This window comes from Anolis carolinensis, chromosome 5, assembly GCF_035594765.1.
Source record: "Anolis carolinensis isolate JA03-04 chromosome 5, rAnoCar3.1.pri, whole genome shotgun sequence".
In the NCBI taxonomy this organism is placed as follows: Eukaryota; Metazoa; Chordata; class Lepidosauria; order Squamata; family Dactyloidae; genus Anolis; species Anolis carolinensis.
The window spans coordinates 151,210,038-151,223,699 of NC_085845.1; the positions used below are offsets into that span (position 1 = coordinate 151,210,038).

The window sequence follows — 13,662 nt, forward strand, 5'->3', positions numbered from 1 at the left end:
CCTCTCTTTCTTGGGGACTGGAATGCATGTTTGTTTGTTTGTTTGTTTGTTTACAGTATTTATATTCCACCCTTCTCACCCTGAAGGGGACTCAGGGTAGATCATAATGTACATATACATGGCAAACATTCAATGCCATTAGACATACAACATAGAGACAGAGACACAGAGGCTATTTCACATTTTCCAGCCACGATTCTGGACACAGGGGGAGTCGCTACCCCACCATCTACTGTGACACCGAGTCCCCAATGGAGCATTTCCTATTTCCACACTGATGGACATTTTTATGGTGATTTAGTTAAATTAGCCTCCCCGCAAAAGTGGTCCCCAAATTTTCCTACTTGACAGATGCAACTGTCTTTTGGGTTGCTTAGGTAAACACTGATGGACATTTTTATGGTGATTTAGTTAAATTAGCCTCCCCGCAAAAGTGGTCCCCAAATTTTCCTACTTGACAGATGCAACTGTCTTTTGGGTTGCTTAGGTAAACACTGATGGACATTTTTATGGTGATTTAGTTAAATTAGCCTCCCCGCAAAAGTGGTCCCCAAATTTTCCTACTTGACAGATGCAACTGTCTTTTGGGTTGCTTAGGTAAACAACGAGCTAGGCTATTTAATGGTTGGGCACTCAATCTGACTTGGACTGGTTTCAAATTCATGACCTCTCGGTCAGTAGTGATTTATTGCAGCTGGTTACTAACCAGCTGTGCCACAGCCCAACCTATTAAGTGCTTCCTATTTATGATTCATTATCTTATTTTCCATATTTATTGAGAGATTTTAGTTAGAAGTAGAGTGGATTCTGTCTCTGTGGTATGAAGCATCTCTATGGGTATGCCGTATGTTCCCCTCTTTTATTGCCTAGGACTTACTGTTTGTAGATAAATAATTGGATTAAAGAAAAACTTAATTCAAAAGCCATATACACAGTGGAACATGAAGGAGTTTGATTATTTAACTCATACATCATTTACTATTTGAATACATTATTGATTTGCTAAGAATGTAACCTATAGAATATTGTTGGACCATAACAAGAAAAAAAAACCATGAGAAAACATCATTACCATCATCATCATGATCATCATCATTATGTTAAGTTGCAAATTTAAATTTGGGTTAACTTGCTAGTTAACTACAGTAGTTGGTTTATTAATCTGACAAGATTTTTTTTAGCAATTTCACCTAATTTACAAGATTCTCTAACTAGCACTGAAGTTAACACTATGGATTTTCAGAATTTGTTAGGATGAGTGCTTTGCGCTCTGTCACAGAAAGGCCTCCTGCCTTGGGTAAAAAAAATACTAGAATTGGGGAAAATTCATTGTTGTTAGGCAAACTAATCTCTATGATTTTTCCGGAATGACAGAACAGAGAAGGAAGGCAAGAAAGAGGGAGATAACTTTTGGGAGCTTGAGTCAGATCAGAAGATTTGAATTTGCGAAAGAAATGAGAAAAGAACAAAGTCAAGAGGGGCTGGAGTGACTTGTTTGCTTAGCACAGGCATGGGCAAACTTCGGCCCTCCAGGTGTTTTGGACTTCAACTTGAAAACACCTGGAGGGCCAAAGTTTGCCCATGCCTGGCTTAGCAGGAAACCAAGACAATGGCAATCAGACTTTTAGTTCTGAAGAACATGTGTGTCTCCCATGAATTTGTATGGAAGGAAAGTTTTTGGAGTCTTTCTGGTGAGTCGGGGAGATATAACATTGTCATCCTAAATAGTAACTTCTAATTCTCTACTGACAGCAGACTGATTTATATTGTACAACAAGGTACTATATGGAATCTTGTATAATATTTGTGGTGAGCCACAATGAATCCCTTTATGAACTTGTTCAGAGATTGCTATGTCCTTGGAAAATTAAATGAAAAATTTTCCTGAAATTTATCCTCCATCTCTTTCTCAGTTGACTTTTCCTTTTCCCACCATACTCCTAACTCTGCATATTTTACTTTCCACTTCCTCCCTTTTTTAAACAGCACATTAAAATTAATTAAGCCAAAGACAAATGGGATTGATAATTGAAACCACTGATTGAGTTTGGGACCTTTGACTTCTACACAAAGAACATGTCCTGATCTCTGCAGACTGCACTTCTTGAGTGGGAGCAGGGAGACAGAAAGAATCCTGTGATTCAGTTGTATAGAGAAATAATCTGCTTATGCTCAGAGACTAACAAAAATAAATTAAGACTTCTGTAATCTTGATTAACTAACTAATCATTGTTCAAGGATGGATACTAAAAAGTCACAGATGACTCCTGGAATGAAAGCTCAGCATTATAACATATACAGGACTGAGACTTCATATCTTTCAGGATAGTTGCTTCTTGCCCACATGGTTTCATTAGGTGACATGACAGCAAGATATACACATATTGCTAAACATCTCGCAGAGCAGTGTAACTTTAAAAAGTCACTCCTTATTCATCTTCATCAAGAGAGGCACTTGAAGAGTCAATGAAGTGTACATGTTGGTGGAGTGGAATAAAAATGTTGCATACAAGTGACAAAGTAAATTGAAGAAGTTATGAGATGAGATTTTATTTTTTGGGACAGGCTTTCCCAACTTGACAGTTTCCAGATGCAATTGATTCCCACTAAGCCTAGGCAATAATAATAATAATAATAATAATAATAATAATAATAATAATAATAATAACAACAACAACAACAACAACAACAACATTGCATGGAAAGTTCCTTGACAAAATTGAAGGAAAAGCTGATAAGGAGAAGACCTGGCTATGGCTCACGACTGGGACACTGAAGAAGGAGACAGAAGGCCTGATCTTTGCATCCCAGGAGCAAGCCATCAGAACAAATGCAATTAAGGCCAAGATCGAAAAATCAGCTAATGACCCAAAATACAGACTGTGCAAGGAAACCATTGATCATCTCCTCAGCTGCTGTAAGAAAATTGCACAGACAGACTACAAACAGAGGCACAACTACATGGCCCAAATGATTCATTGGAACTTATGCCTCAAGTACCACCTTCCAGCAGCAAAGAACTGGTGGGATCACAAACCTGAGTATTGGAAAATGAACATGCAAAGATACTGTGGGACTTCCGAATCCAGACTGACAAAGTTCTGGAACACAACACACCAGACATCACAGTTGTGGAAAAGAAAAAGGTTTGGATTATTGATGTTGCCATCCCAGGGGACAGTCGCATTGACAAAAAACAACAGGAAAAACTCAGCCGCTATCAGGACCTCAAGATTGAACTTCAAAGACTATGGCAGAAACCAGTGCAGGTGGTCCCGGTGGTGATGAGCACACTGGGTGCCGTGCCAAAAGATCTCAGCTGGCTTTTGGAAACAATAGACATTGACAAAATTATGATCTGCCAACTGCAAAAGGCCACCCTGCTGGGATCTGCGCGCATCATCCGAAAATACATCACACAGTCCTAGACACTTGGGAAGTGTTCGACTTGTGGTTTTGTGAAACGAAATCCAGCATGTCTATCTTGTTTGCTGTGTCATACAACGTCGTTGTGTCAATAATAATAATAATAATAATAATAATAACAACAACAACAATAGTTTTGTAATTCATGTGAGAGAAAAATATAGGTTGAAAAAAGAGATTTTTAAAATGATAGAAAAAGACATTTTGTAAGAGCTTATAACAAAATGTGTTCCCCGATGGTCAACACTGACAATCTCCATGTCATTCTCTGTGAATCCCATGGTCTGGTCCATAGTAATGTTTTATCTAGCAACTTAATTAACAATAACTCAGCTAATTAAGTACTTCTAGTTACTAATATGGATAGCAGTGAATCAATTTCTTAATTTCTAATTTTTAGTATTACTGAATCAACTTTCAAACCCAAAGTTCCAAACATTTCCCTGAAGTAAAAGCAAAGCCTTATTTGTATTTCTGCAATAGAAGGAGGGTCAACATTTAAAACAACATACATTCCATTGTGTTCTTAATACATCTATGGATTCCCTTTTGATGTGTATCTCTGCCTGGGAAGTTCAGATGCAACAAGTATTGATTCATTTTAGGTACCAAGAAAAACATTTTTATTTAGTCAACTGTGTAAAGACTTTCTAAAACTGAGTCTCGTTTAAGAGAGAAGAGTTGGGTATAAATAATAACAACAATAATTACGACTACTACAACCACAATATACTTTTAAATATTGATTGCTCTTTATTCTGTTGGCTTATCCTTTACTTGTTTCTTTATTTGTGAGCAATAATCTAAACATTGCTAAACATAGATTTCTAAATCATCAGGCTGCAGCATTATCCCAAGAGCATTGAATAAAAAAGTAACAAAGGTAATTGTATTCAATACTAGTAGAAAAACACATTTAGCAGCTGGAATAGATAACCAGATTATCAACTCTCAAATGCAGAACATTTAATATTGAAAACAACACACAGGTTTGTTCCAAAAGTATATCAACAGACATCTGGGCAGTGCAGAAATACCTGCGCATGAAGTGTGGTGTTAGTCTCTTAAGGATTCCCTTGTCATTTATTATTCTATTTAAGATTGCATCTCTGCAGGGAATAAAAGGGAAACTTTCTACCTTGTCTCTTTCCTGGGAAAAAGAATCTCAAACTCCGAAAAGCAATTTATTGGAAGGTTGCTTGTTCCTTAAATTTTCTTCATCTAGTCCCTGATGTAACCTATTATAAAGTCTACTATACTGCTTGAATTTTAGTAGTTCTGCTATGAAGTATACTTGACTAGCACTAGATCAATCTATTTTTCATATGAAAATTTTAAGAGGTTAGTAGTCTCATGCAGAAATTTTCTATATAGGTCCAAGTTCTCCTACCTGCATCATTATCTAGTAATAGCTATATTCTGAAACCGAATAATCAGATTCAGTGTTTGAATCTCACAGGGAAAAAGTGTCCCACAGGTATTATATCTCAGAGCCAATTGATTTGCTTTATATTTTTACTCTTCCTGAAGAGACTTTTAAATCCCTTATTGATAAGAAAATGCATTTAATCTTCCAGTTGATGACCTTGTGTGAGGCTTACCATGGAAAATGAAAAAGCAATAAAGTCCATGGTGTTTTATGTAACTTCCACGGCCTACTAAATTAAGTATTATATTTTCACACCATTCTCTATGAAAACAGACATAGTTGCCTGCTTTTTTTTAATCTTAGAAAGACTTTAGTTCTTTCTAAATCCTTTTTAAAAAGTCAGCAAAGCACAACAATCTTAACAAACCGACACAAGTATGTGAGAGAAAGAGAGGGAGAAAGAGAAATCATCAATCTGTCTCTCTGAAATCATTGTTGCTTGTACTGAATTATATATATTTAGACAAATTTCTATGTTATCAGAATTTTCCTTCTTCCTCCCTCACACCATACCCTCAGGACATAGACCATACAGCTTTTAGTCACAAGAAGGATATTAAGGTTTATTTCATACCTGCAACTACTCCTTTTTTCCTGACCAGGGATAAATACTTTCACAGCATTATCTGTTTTCCACAAACATTACCATCTTGATAGAAGGAATGATATGCCTTCAAACTACAAAACCATGAAATAACCCGACTTTAAATTACAGTAAAATACTGTTCACCTCTCCACGAACCTAGAAAGATTAATGAGATGCTGCTGATGGGAATATCTGTGCTACTAGAGGCATAACGGGTCATAATAATTGTTCAAGTAGCCCCTAAAGGATGGACAGTAAAATGTCACAGATGGCTCCCAGAACAAAAGCTCAGCATTTAAACATACCCATCACCGAGACGTCATATTCTATCAGGAGAGTTGCTTCTTGCCCACACTGTTTGAGAATACTCATGGCTTCACTATGAGATGTTCCAACAAGACGAATCCCATCAACGCTGAGCAACCTGTCACCAGGTTTGATTGTGCCCTCTCTGAAAGAAGATTGAAAGAACAGTCAATGTGAATGTATTTTCAAGTGATTGTAAGGTAAGATCTGTGATGGGAAAAAGAACCACATGTCTAAGTAATCTGGAAACTGTCATGTATTGCTTTGGTCACAATACCCTCTCACCTCCAGACACACATGCTCTTACCAGTCTGAACTCTGGAATATCTGAAAAGCACAATGGAGGTAATTCTGTACTTTGGAACAAGGAGGTGTGTGAAAGTAATAAGGGAGCCAGCATGAAATATCTATATCTGTCATATATATAAGGCAGCCAAATAACACTGGTTCCCTGGTCTAATGAAATTAAAAACCAGCTTATATATAAAAGTCTGGAAACTATACCTGGAAGATTCTGAGGCTCATTTTGCTAATTTTCCATTGGAAATGGGTTCCTTAACTGTGAATTAAATGTAGGTCACCTTCAAGATGCTACATAAATTGTACAGGATATATACACTACTTTATGGCCAAGTTCTGAAGTCCCTGAAGCAGATCGAGATGGCAACATAGCAATTACACCTTTGCTGGAAGCAAGGTACAAGATGCTTTAACCACCACACTATTAATATTCAGGATAAAAGCACTACCTCTTCAAAATATGTTGTACTGGTAGCAGTAGGGAATGCCAACCTGCCCTTGTGAATGTTCCTTTATATACTTTAAGTGCTGCATTAACAGAGGGGTAACTACGTAAGCCTAATGTTAAATTTGTCTTTGTAAAGGTTGCTTAACATTTTATTTTGAGTGAGGAGGAAAAAAGCTGACTATATGGGAAGCTGTAATACAATAAACAGCAAATGGCCTTGCTTTTGGGCACTGCGACCAGGGCTGATGAGGGTGAGGGACACGAAGGAAAAGTAGTAACAAATTACTAAGGCCTGGTGGTCCAGAGGGCCCCCCAAGATCTGACTACATTACATATATTTTGTTGTAATAATGTTGTTAATCATTTGTTTTTGACAACAATTCTCAAACTGGATTTCAAAGAAAATCATAATGACATATACAAAATTCTGCATGACAAAATATTATACATTGTAGCCAGCCTATCCTTGTTAAGGGAGATTACAACTAGGGTCCAAATGTGGTAAAGGAAGCCCTGAGAGAGCAAAGGGGTGTAGTATCCCAAATGAGAGTGGGAGGAACAGAATGAGAGAAGTGGGCAACATCAGAAGAAGCCACTGGTAAACGACAATATGGCCAACAATAGCAGTGGAGACTGCAAAGAGACCCAGGAGCAATCTGTTTGCTGCCTCATACAGAAAGTGGAACAGCAGCAATCACATTGTTTCTATACCCTGAACTCACACAAGTAATATCCCAATTCTTTGCCAACTCTTGTGTGTCCAAGAACTGCTCCTGGCTGGTCCAAATTGGCCACCAAGGGCATGTTATGCCCGAGCGAAGAGTGAAATTAAGAAGGACTGGGACTGGCAAGGTTCTGGTTGTGGATGACATTGACTCTGTCTTTCTTCTCGCCTCACAGACTTGAGGAATGTTGAAGGAACAAATTTTTGCAGAGCCCTTTCTTTTTCACCAAGGCCTGAACCTTCATTTGGTGGTCCTTAATGCAGTAGGAAATATTAGTTCCACAATGTCCCCTTCCACACAGCTGAATAAAATCCCACATTATCTGCTTTGAACTGGAATATATGGCAGTGTGGACGCAGATAACCCAATTCAAATAATATATTGTGGGATTTTCTGACTTGATATTCTAGGTAATGTGGCTGTGTGGAAGGGCCCTTCCTTAGAAAGCACTGACATCTATTCTTCTTTACTTGCTCAGTGTCCTTCCTATTTCCTTGCCTGCTCCTAAAAGCGGAACAGCTCACAGGAGGTCCTCCAGAAAGAACAACTTTGTGTTGAGGGCATCTTCAAATAGGGGTGATTCTCCAGTTCTTTTCAAGCTTCTACTGAAGTGAAACTTTGAGGGGAGACTGCTATTTCAATTTTGCCAACTGCACACCATTGTGCTCACTGTTATTTACAGTTTAATATATGATTGCTTCTTCTGATCTAAGGGTTTCTCTTCTTTCAAACTGCTTGCTAGCTTCTTTCTATTCTTTCCTTTAAACAACCTCTTTAAATATATATTAAAGTTTCATTTACTTAATGCCCTTGGTTCATTAGTGTAACTGTCACAAGAGAAAGCTGCCTCCAACATAGGCCTGTCATGCCAATTTTTAAAGGGGAAAAATATGCCAGCAGTTCCATTGTTTCCCTTTCCTAGACAAAAACTGCTGTTTATGTAAAAAAAGAATGATTATTATTTTGCCTTTACCTGTTTCAGGGTAGTAAAGTACATGAAAGGGATGAAAGGGAACTACAAGTGGTTAGTGGTTCCCATGCTGTGGAGCAGTGAGGTTGTGAATCCACTCTAATCTGAAGTTAAGCATGCTATCCAAGGTGCTGAACCTATTCAAGGGATAGGGTCCCACACCTTGGATAGCTCTATTAACATCTGGAGTAAAATATGAAATGGATTCCCAACTCCACTTACATGAGAGCCAGCTGCTGGCACTGTCTGCCTCCCACTATCTGCCTCATGGTAGAGTTGGACTAGTAGTAAGCAGCGCTAGCAGCTATGGAATGAAGCAGAAAAGAAAAAAAAATATGTCTAGACTAAGACATCAATATACTTTTTAAAAATAGGATTTGGTGTAATTTTACCAAATATATAATTGTACTATTATTGTACAACTCTTCCTAGAATACAAAAACGAAATGTGAAATACCTTGAGGCAAAACTACATGAAAATTGCAAGATAACAAACTAAATTTTCAAGCTATAAAGTGTGCTGCATTCCTCTTTAAAGGCCTTTTGAAATAAAGGAACCCCCACTGAAGAAAACAAGCTGGGTCCTTCAATCAAAATTCATACCATGTAGTCTCATGCAATGCCTACTGTTATGACAATGGAAATTACAATTGTACATTTCAGTGCATGAAGCTTGCATGTGTATACTGTCCTTTCTCCGTAGGTGTAAATGTATATGTGTGTGTGTATATATACAGAAGATGAATTGTACCTGTCAGCAGGCCCTCCAGGTCTAACACATGTTATTACAACAGGACGAGATTTATTTCTGTCATCATGTGCTCCACCTAGAAAAGAAAATGAAATAGGCACCTTCTTCTTAACACTTCTTGTACAAAAATCCATTCCCAAACTAATCATGCTAAAAAAAACTGACAGGATCCTCTTCTCCACTTCAATCAAACAGTACAATATGGACCTTTAAAAGGGTTTTCTGAAATAAATTATACAGTAATGCCAGTTTAAAATCTAGAACATTGCATGATGACGTTAATTGTGATTAATTCCTATTAGAATCAGTCAGAAGGTGTGCATTTACAATTCTTAATACAATAATTTTGAGCTTAGAATCTAGAATCTTATGCTGAAAGCTACAATGCAAAATAGCTTGGAGCAAGTCTACCTGAAAAGGTGTCTCTTCCCCTTCAAGCCTGTGTAAACCCCAAGATTTTCTAGAGAACTTCTGCTTCCACCACCTGAGGCATGTTTAACAGGGACATAACCTTGGATAGCTTTGAAATTTTACCCTTCGCCATATTTGTTTCCTCTTTGCAAATGTTACAGATTAACACCTGACTCTAATTCCATTTGGGCAATTTTTTTGGCTTCTTCAGTTGATCGGTCTCCTCACATACTCATAATTTTAACATCAGCTGCTGTTTTTAATTATCTGAGCTAGAGTGCTTTCACATTGGCATGGACTGGTCCATGAGACCACAAAGAGTTGGAAGTGACTGAACGAATAAACAGAGCACTTTCACATGACATAATGATAGTGCTATGATTCCAATTCAACTGTTATGGTTCCATCCTATAGAAATCTGAGGTTTGGAGTTTAGGGATGGATAGTTAGAAATCTCAAAGAGTTCTAGTGCCTCATGAATATTAAAATGGGGGGTGAAGAGCTATAAATGTGCATTGTGAAATGTTCTTGGAATGCTCATTCCTTTTTAATTAAGTCTGTTTTTGATACACTGTCAATAATTTGGTTTATTCTGATGATTTAGCATAATTTTTTTATTTGTTTTGTTTTGCATGTATTCCTGTATGCTTATTTTATTGGCCTTGTCTGAAATATTGTCATCGTTATTAGGCCCTTTGTGGGACAGAGATCAAAGGAGGAATATGTATAGGACCCTAAGAAAGGTGAAACTTCATTATCCTCAACATTTTGTGGACTTTCACTTATTCAACACAAGTCTGAATCTGAAACAGCAGGTATTGTTGGTTTGACCTTTTATTTCATAGTACCTCCCTGAACCCAATTTAGGGTGCGCAATCACAGATATTTTATTCTATACACCGTTGCATTACTTATATGCAGAGATCACAAGCTTTGTTGATGTCAGATAGGATAGGAAAGCAAAAGTAGTATCAACGTAAAAAGGAAGATTAGCCTCAAAACTTTGAGAATCAACCGGAATAGGGAACTTACCTCTAATTACGAATCCAAATGTGTTTCCTTCTTTATGCAAAGTAACTTCCACTGTTCTAAAAATGAGACCTGAACCTTGTACAGCTGAAAGATAAAATATTTTTAATTATAGACTTAACATTAACATTCATATTTACCATACATTATTTTACAATAAAATCAATTATTTACAATTATTTAAAGCAAAAGGATGTTGTTTCACATCCGGAAAAAAAAAAAACAACCTAAACTGCTCAAATACTCCATCTGTAGTAAAAGTATTCTTCTGTAAGAAAACTAACTCAGCTTTCCACACAGCCAGCCATAGTGATCTACAACCTCTGAATCCAAACAATGCCATAACATTATAGTTAAAAACCATGAGTCATATGGGGATCAAAACTGTGTAAAGTCTAAGACACAAAAAGGAGTAATAGCACCCAACAGAAGGGATGTAGAGAAGTCTCGGCATTGAAAAAGGCAATTTTATTTTTCTATTAGCCCAACATGTTTTGGCTTGTAATATTTAATGGCCTTCTTCAGGGGATGATAAAAGATAAAAGAAAGAAATGGTTATTATATATAAATGGCAAAAAAATAACTAGAAGCAAGTTACAGTTTACTATCTCTGTTATGTATACATATATCTTATAAAGAAATATATGTAAAATGTCTCAGTTTTAAACTTACTTAATACAAACCAGAATAATCTTGCTCTCCTATCCTACTTCTAAGAAATGCTCTCCTCCTGGTATGTGGGCAACAGGCTAGAGGTTTTGAGAGGAAATCTCTCTTTCCCATATTTAAACTGGATGTTACACATTCAACTTGCTCTTCCGTGTCAGTGAAAATTTAGTTGGCCGTCAATTGAGGTCAAGAAGGATTATTGAATTTTTGCTCCTAAACTAGATTGGAAAATTTTGATCACTTTTTCTCTGTCAGTAGTAAACTAAGCCTAAGAAGATTTGGCTGGAAGCAGAGCATGTGTTGAGGTTGCTTTTGAAGAGATGGAGGCATGGTCCTCAATGCATTTGGAAGAGATCTGAGAATGAGGCATTCTGTTCCCTAAAAGTCATTCTCCATAAAACAGAGGTGAACTCGTGGCTCTAGACCTTACTATTTTCAAGTCTCTGAATTACCCCACATTTCCCATATTTTCAGCCTCTGAATCTCCAATCTCCATATTTTCACAACCCCCAGTGTAATCCCAGACCTCCCAAATGCTCCTATTTTAATCTTCTCAAAATGGTAGCTGAAAGGGATGTGAGATCACGTCTAGTTGCAATATTGGGAAGGATTCCAGCAAACTAGAAATATTTGGGGCACTGTTGGGATGTTCAAATTGCAGAGGGCTTGTAGGGTAGAAAACCCACCACTACCACATACAGATTTGGGATGGGGGGAGGTGGGACCTCAGCCCAGTGGCTTGGTATACCTGCCTACCACCCAAAATTGCCAAAAGCTGAGTGGCCAGTGACTAGATTCTCACTGTATGTCACAACAAACATATGACAGTCTTTGAAAGGCCAGCAAGATTGTGTGTGGTTTGAACCTGTAATTCCTCAGTTTGGTGACAAAAGTCCAGAACAAGCAATGAAATAATAAAACATTTCCAAGCTGTGTTTGGAGCCTATTTCAACCCAGGACTATTTGTGTGTGGTTACAGTCCCTACCTGTCACACTTTTGCTAGCTGGTGCCATAGGCATTACAAAAACCGTATCATTCAGTCTCATTAAAAACAACACTTGTACAAGGTCAGAAATTCTGAAAACTTACATGAATGGTTACGTTTGTAACTGTAATGTAGCGTGACAGACTCATTTTTCAATTCAGTGGACAAAAACCACACATATATTGAACGTAATATAACAGAGCAAACAGAGTTGTTTGATACAAAATAAATATGTTTAACCTATTAAGCTTGCTGAATGCTCAATTGATTTAGTTAATCAAAATCCCCTAATTCAGATCTCAAAGCTTAATTATTCACAGCATCCACCATATAACACCATAAATAGAGAACTGCAGTTTGGCAGTGTTAATAAACACTCAAATTTAATTTAACCATCAGCACCTAAAACAAAATAGATTTAATTAAATTTGTAATTTAGCACTCAGTGAAATCTACTTGCATCAATGATTTCAAAAACTATGTGCTGGATTCCGCCTTTAATCCTTACAGCTGGATATACTGAAAAATGTGTAGACAATAAGTTCTATCCATTGAAACAGGTCTGGTTCCTGCACTCTGTGTTCTTAGTTGAGGGATTTGTAGATCCATTGGCATTTGTCAGTGTTAAGAATTCACTAGAATCCATCGGTTTAGTCACCTACACCTTCAAATTCAGACAGCAATATTGTCCTAACAAGTAGACTGTCATCAACATTCCCCTTAAGTGGAAGCTGGACAGGAGTAAAAAGATTTTGTAAAAAGGAGCTTCTCTGTTGGATGCTTTATTAAGTGAGATATACCTCTACATAAAAAGCTACAACTTAACCTAATCACATATGAGTTTAACTAATCTATAACAGACCACCAATCAAAGCTTTCAATGGCACCTGTTAACTATCAGCATTCACACATGACTCAGATGATGCGTTATAAGTTACACCTGTTCCGAGTCTTTTGTGTCTTTCGTGTGTTACACTGGTCTTTTTTACTCTGCTGCAGATAAAGTCACTATTCTTGGGATCCAGAAAATATATCAGATATTTCGAATACCATATATCTTTTACTTTGATCCATATCCAAGCCCATACACTTCATACAACAAACTCTTGTTGACTCCAAGGTACTGTTAACTTCCCATTTCAAATTTGGAAAAAGTGACATAACAATCTATAATGCTGTATACGTGTGCAGATGTTTGAAAGCAACTTCTACTCAATGAACTCTTAGAGGTGCTTCAGCAATAGAATCCAGAATTGGCAGAGGACTGAAGTAAATGCACTTTGGGGTTTCTTCCAAATCTTATGATTCTAGCTCAGGAAACACAATTCACAACTGTGTGCCACAGCTATCACTGGCACAGTTCAGCACAACATTTTAAACTCTGAATAACCAGTAAGCTCATTAACATAATGGCATTATACAAACTTGCTTATTACAATGCATATTTCATTACTTACAGACTGGTGGTAACTCATATTCCACTTCCAGCACAACCCGCTCACCAACGTTCTTGAGCAAACTAATGATCTCATCATGGCGAAACTTGGTCAAATTAATTCCATTCACAGATTTGATGTAATCTCCCACATCCAGTTGGTCACTTCTGCAACACAAATCTCTCCTTCA

General features: G+C 37.3%; 1 protein-coding gene across 12 annotated transcripts in view; it reads right to left on the reverse strand.

Annotated features, from left to right (window-relative positions):
* The window catches only part of grip1 (glutamate receptor interacting protein 1), a 444,940-nt gene that overhangs the window by 82,063 nt on the left and 349,215 nt on the right, over positions 1-13,662 (reverse strand). For all 12 annotated transcript variants that reach the window (XM_062982584.1, XM_062982579.1, XM_062982580.1 and 9 more), the window contains 4 exons: positions 13,494-13,639; positions 10,385-10,468; positions 8,942-9,017; positions 5,747-5,892 (listed from right to left, as the gene is read on the reverse strand). In XM_062982584.1, the coding sequence (XP_062838654.1) occupies positions 5,747-5,892; positions 8,942-9,017; positions 10,385-10,468; positions 13,494-13,639 (452 nt within the window). The remainder of the gene's footprint in view (positions 1-5,746; positions 5,893-8,941; positions 9,018-10,384; positions 10,469-13,493; positions 13,640-13,662) is intronic.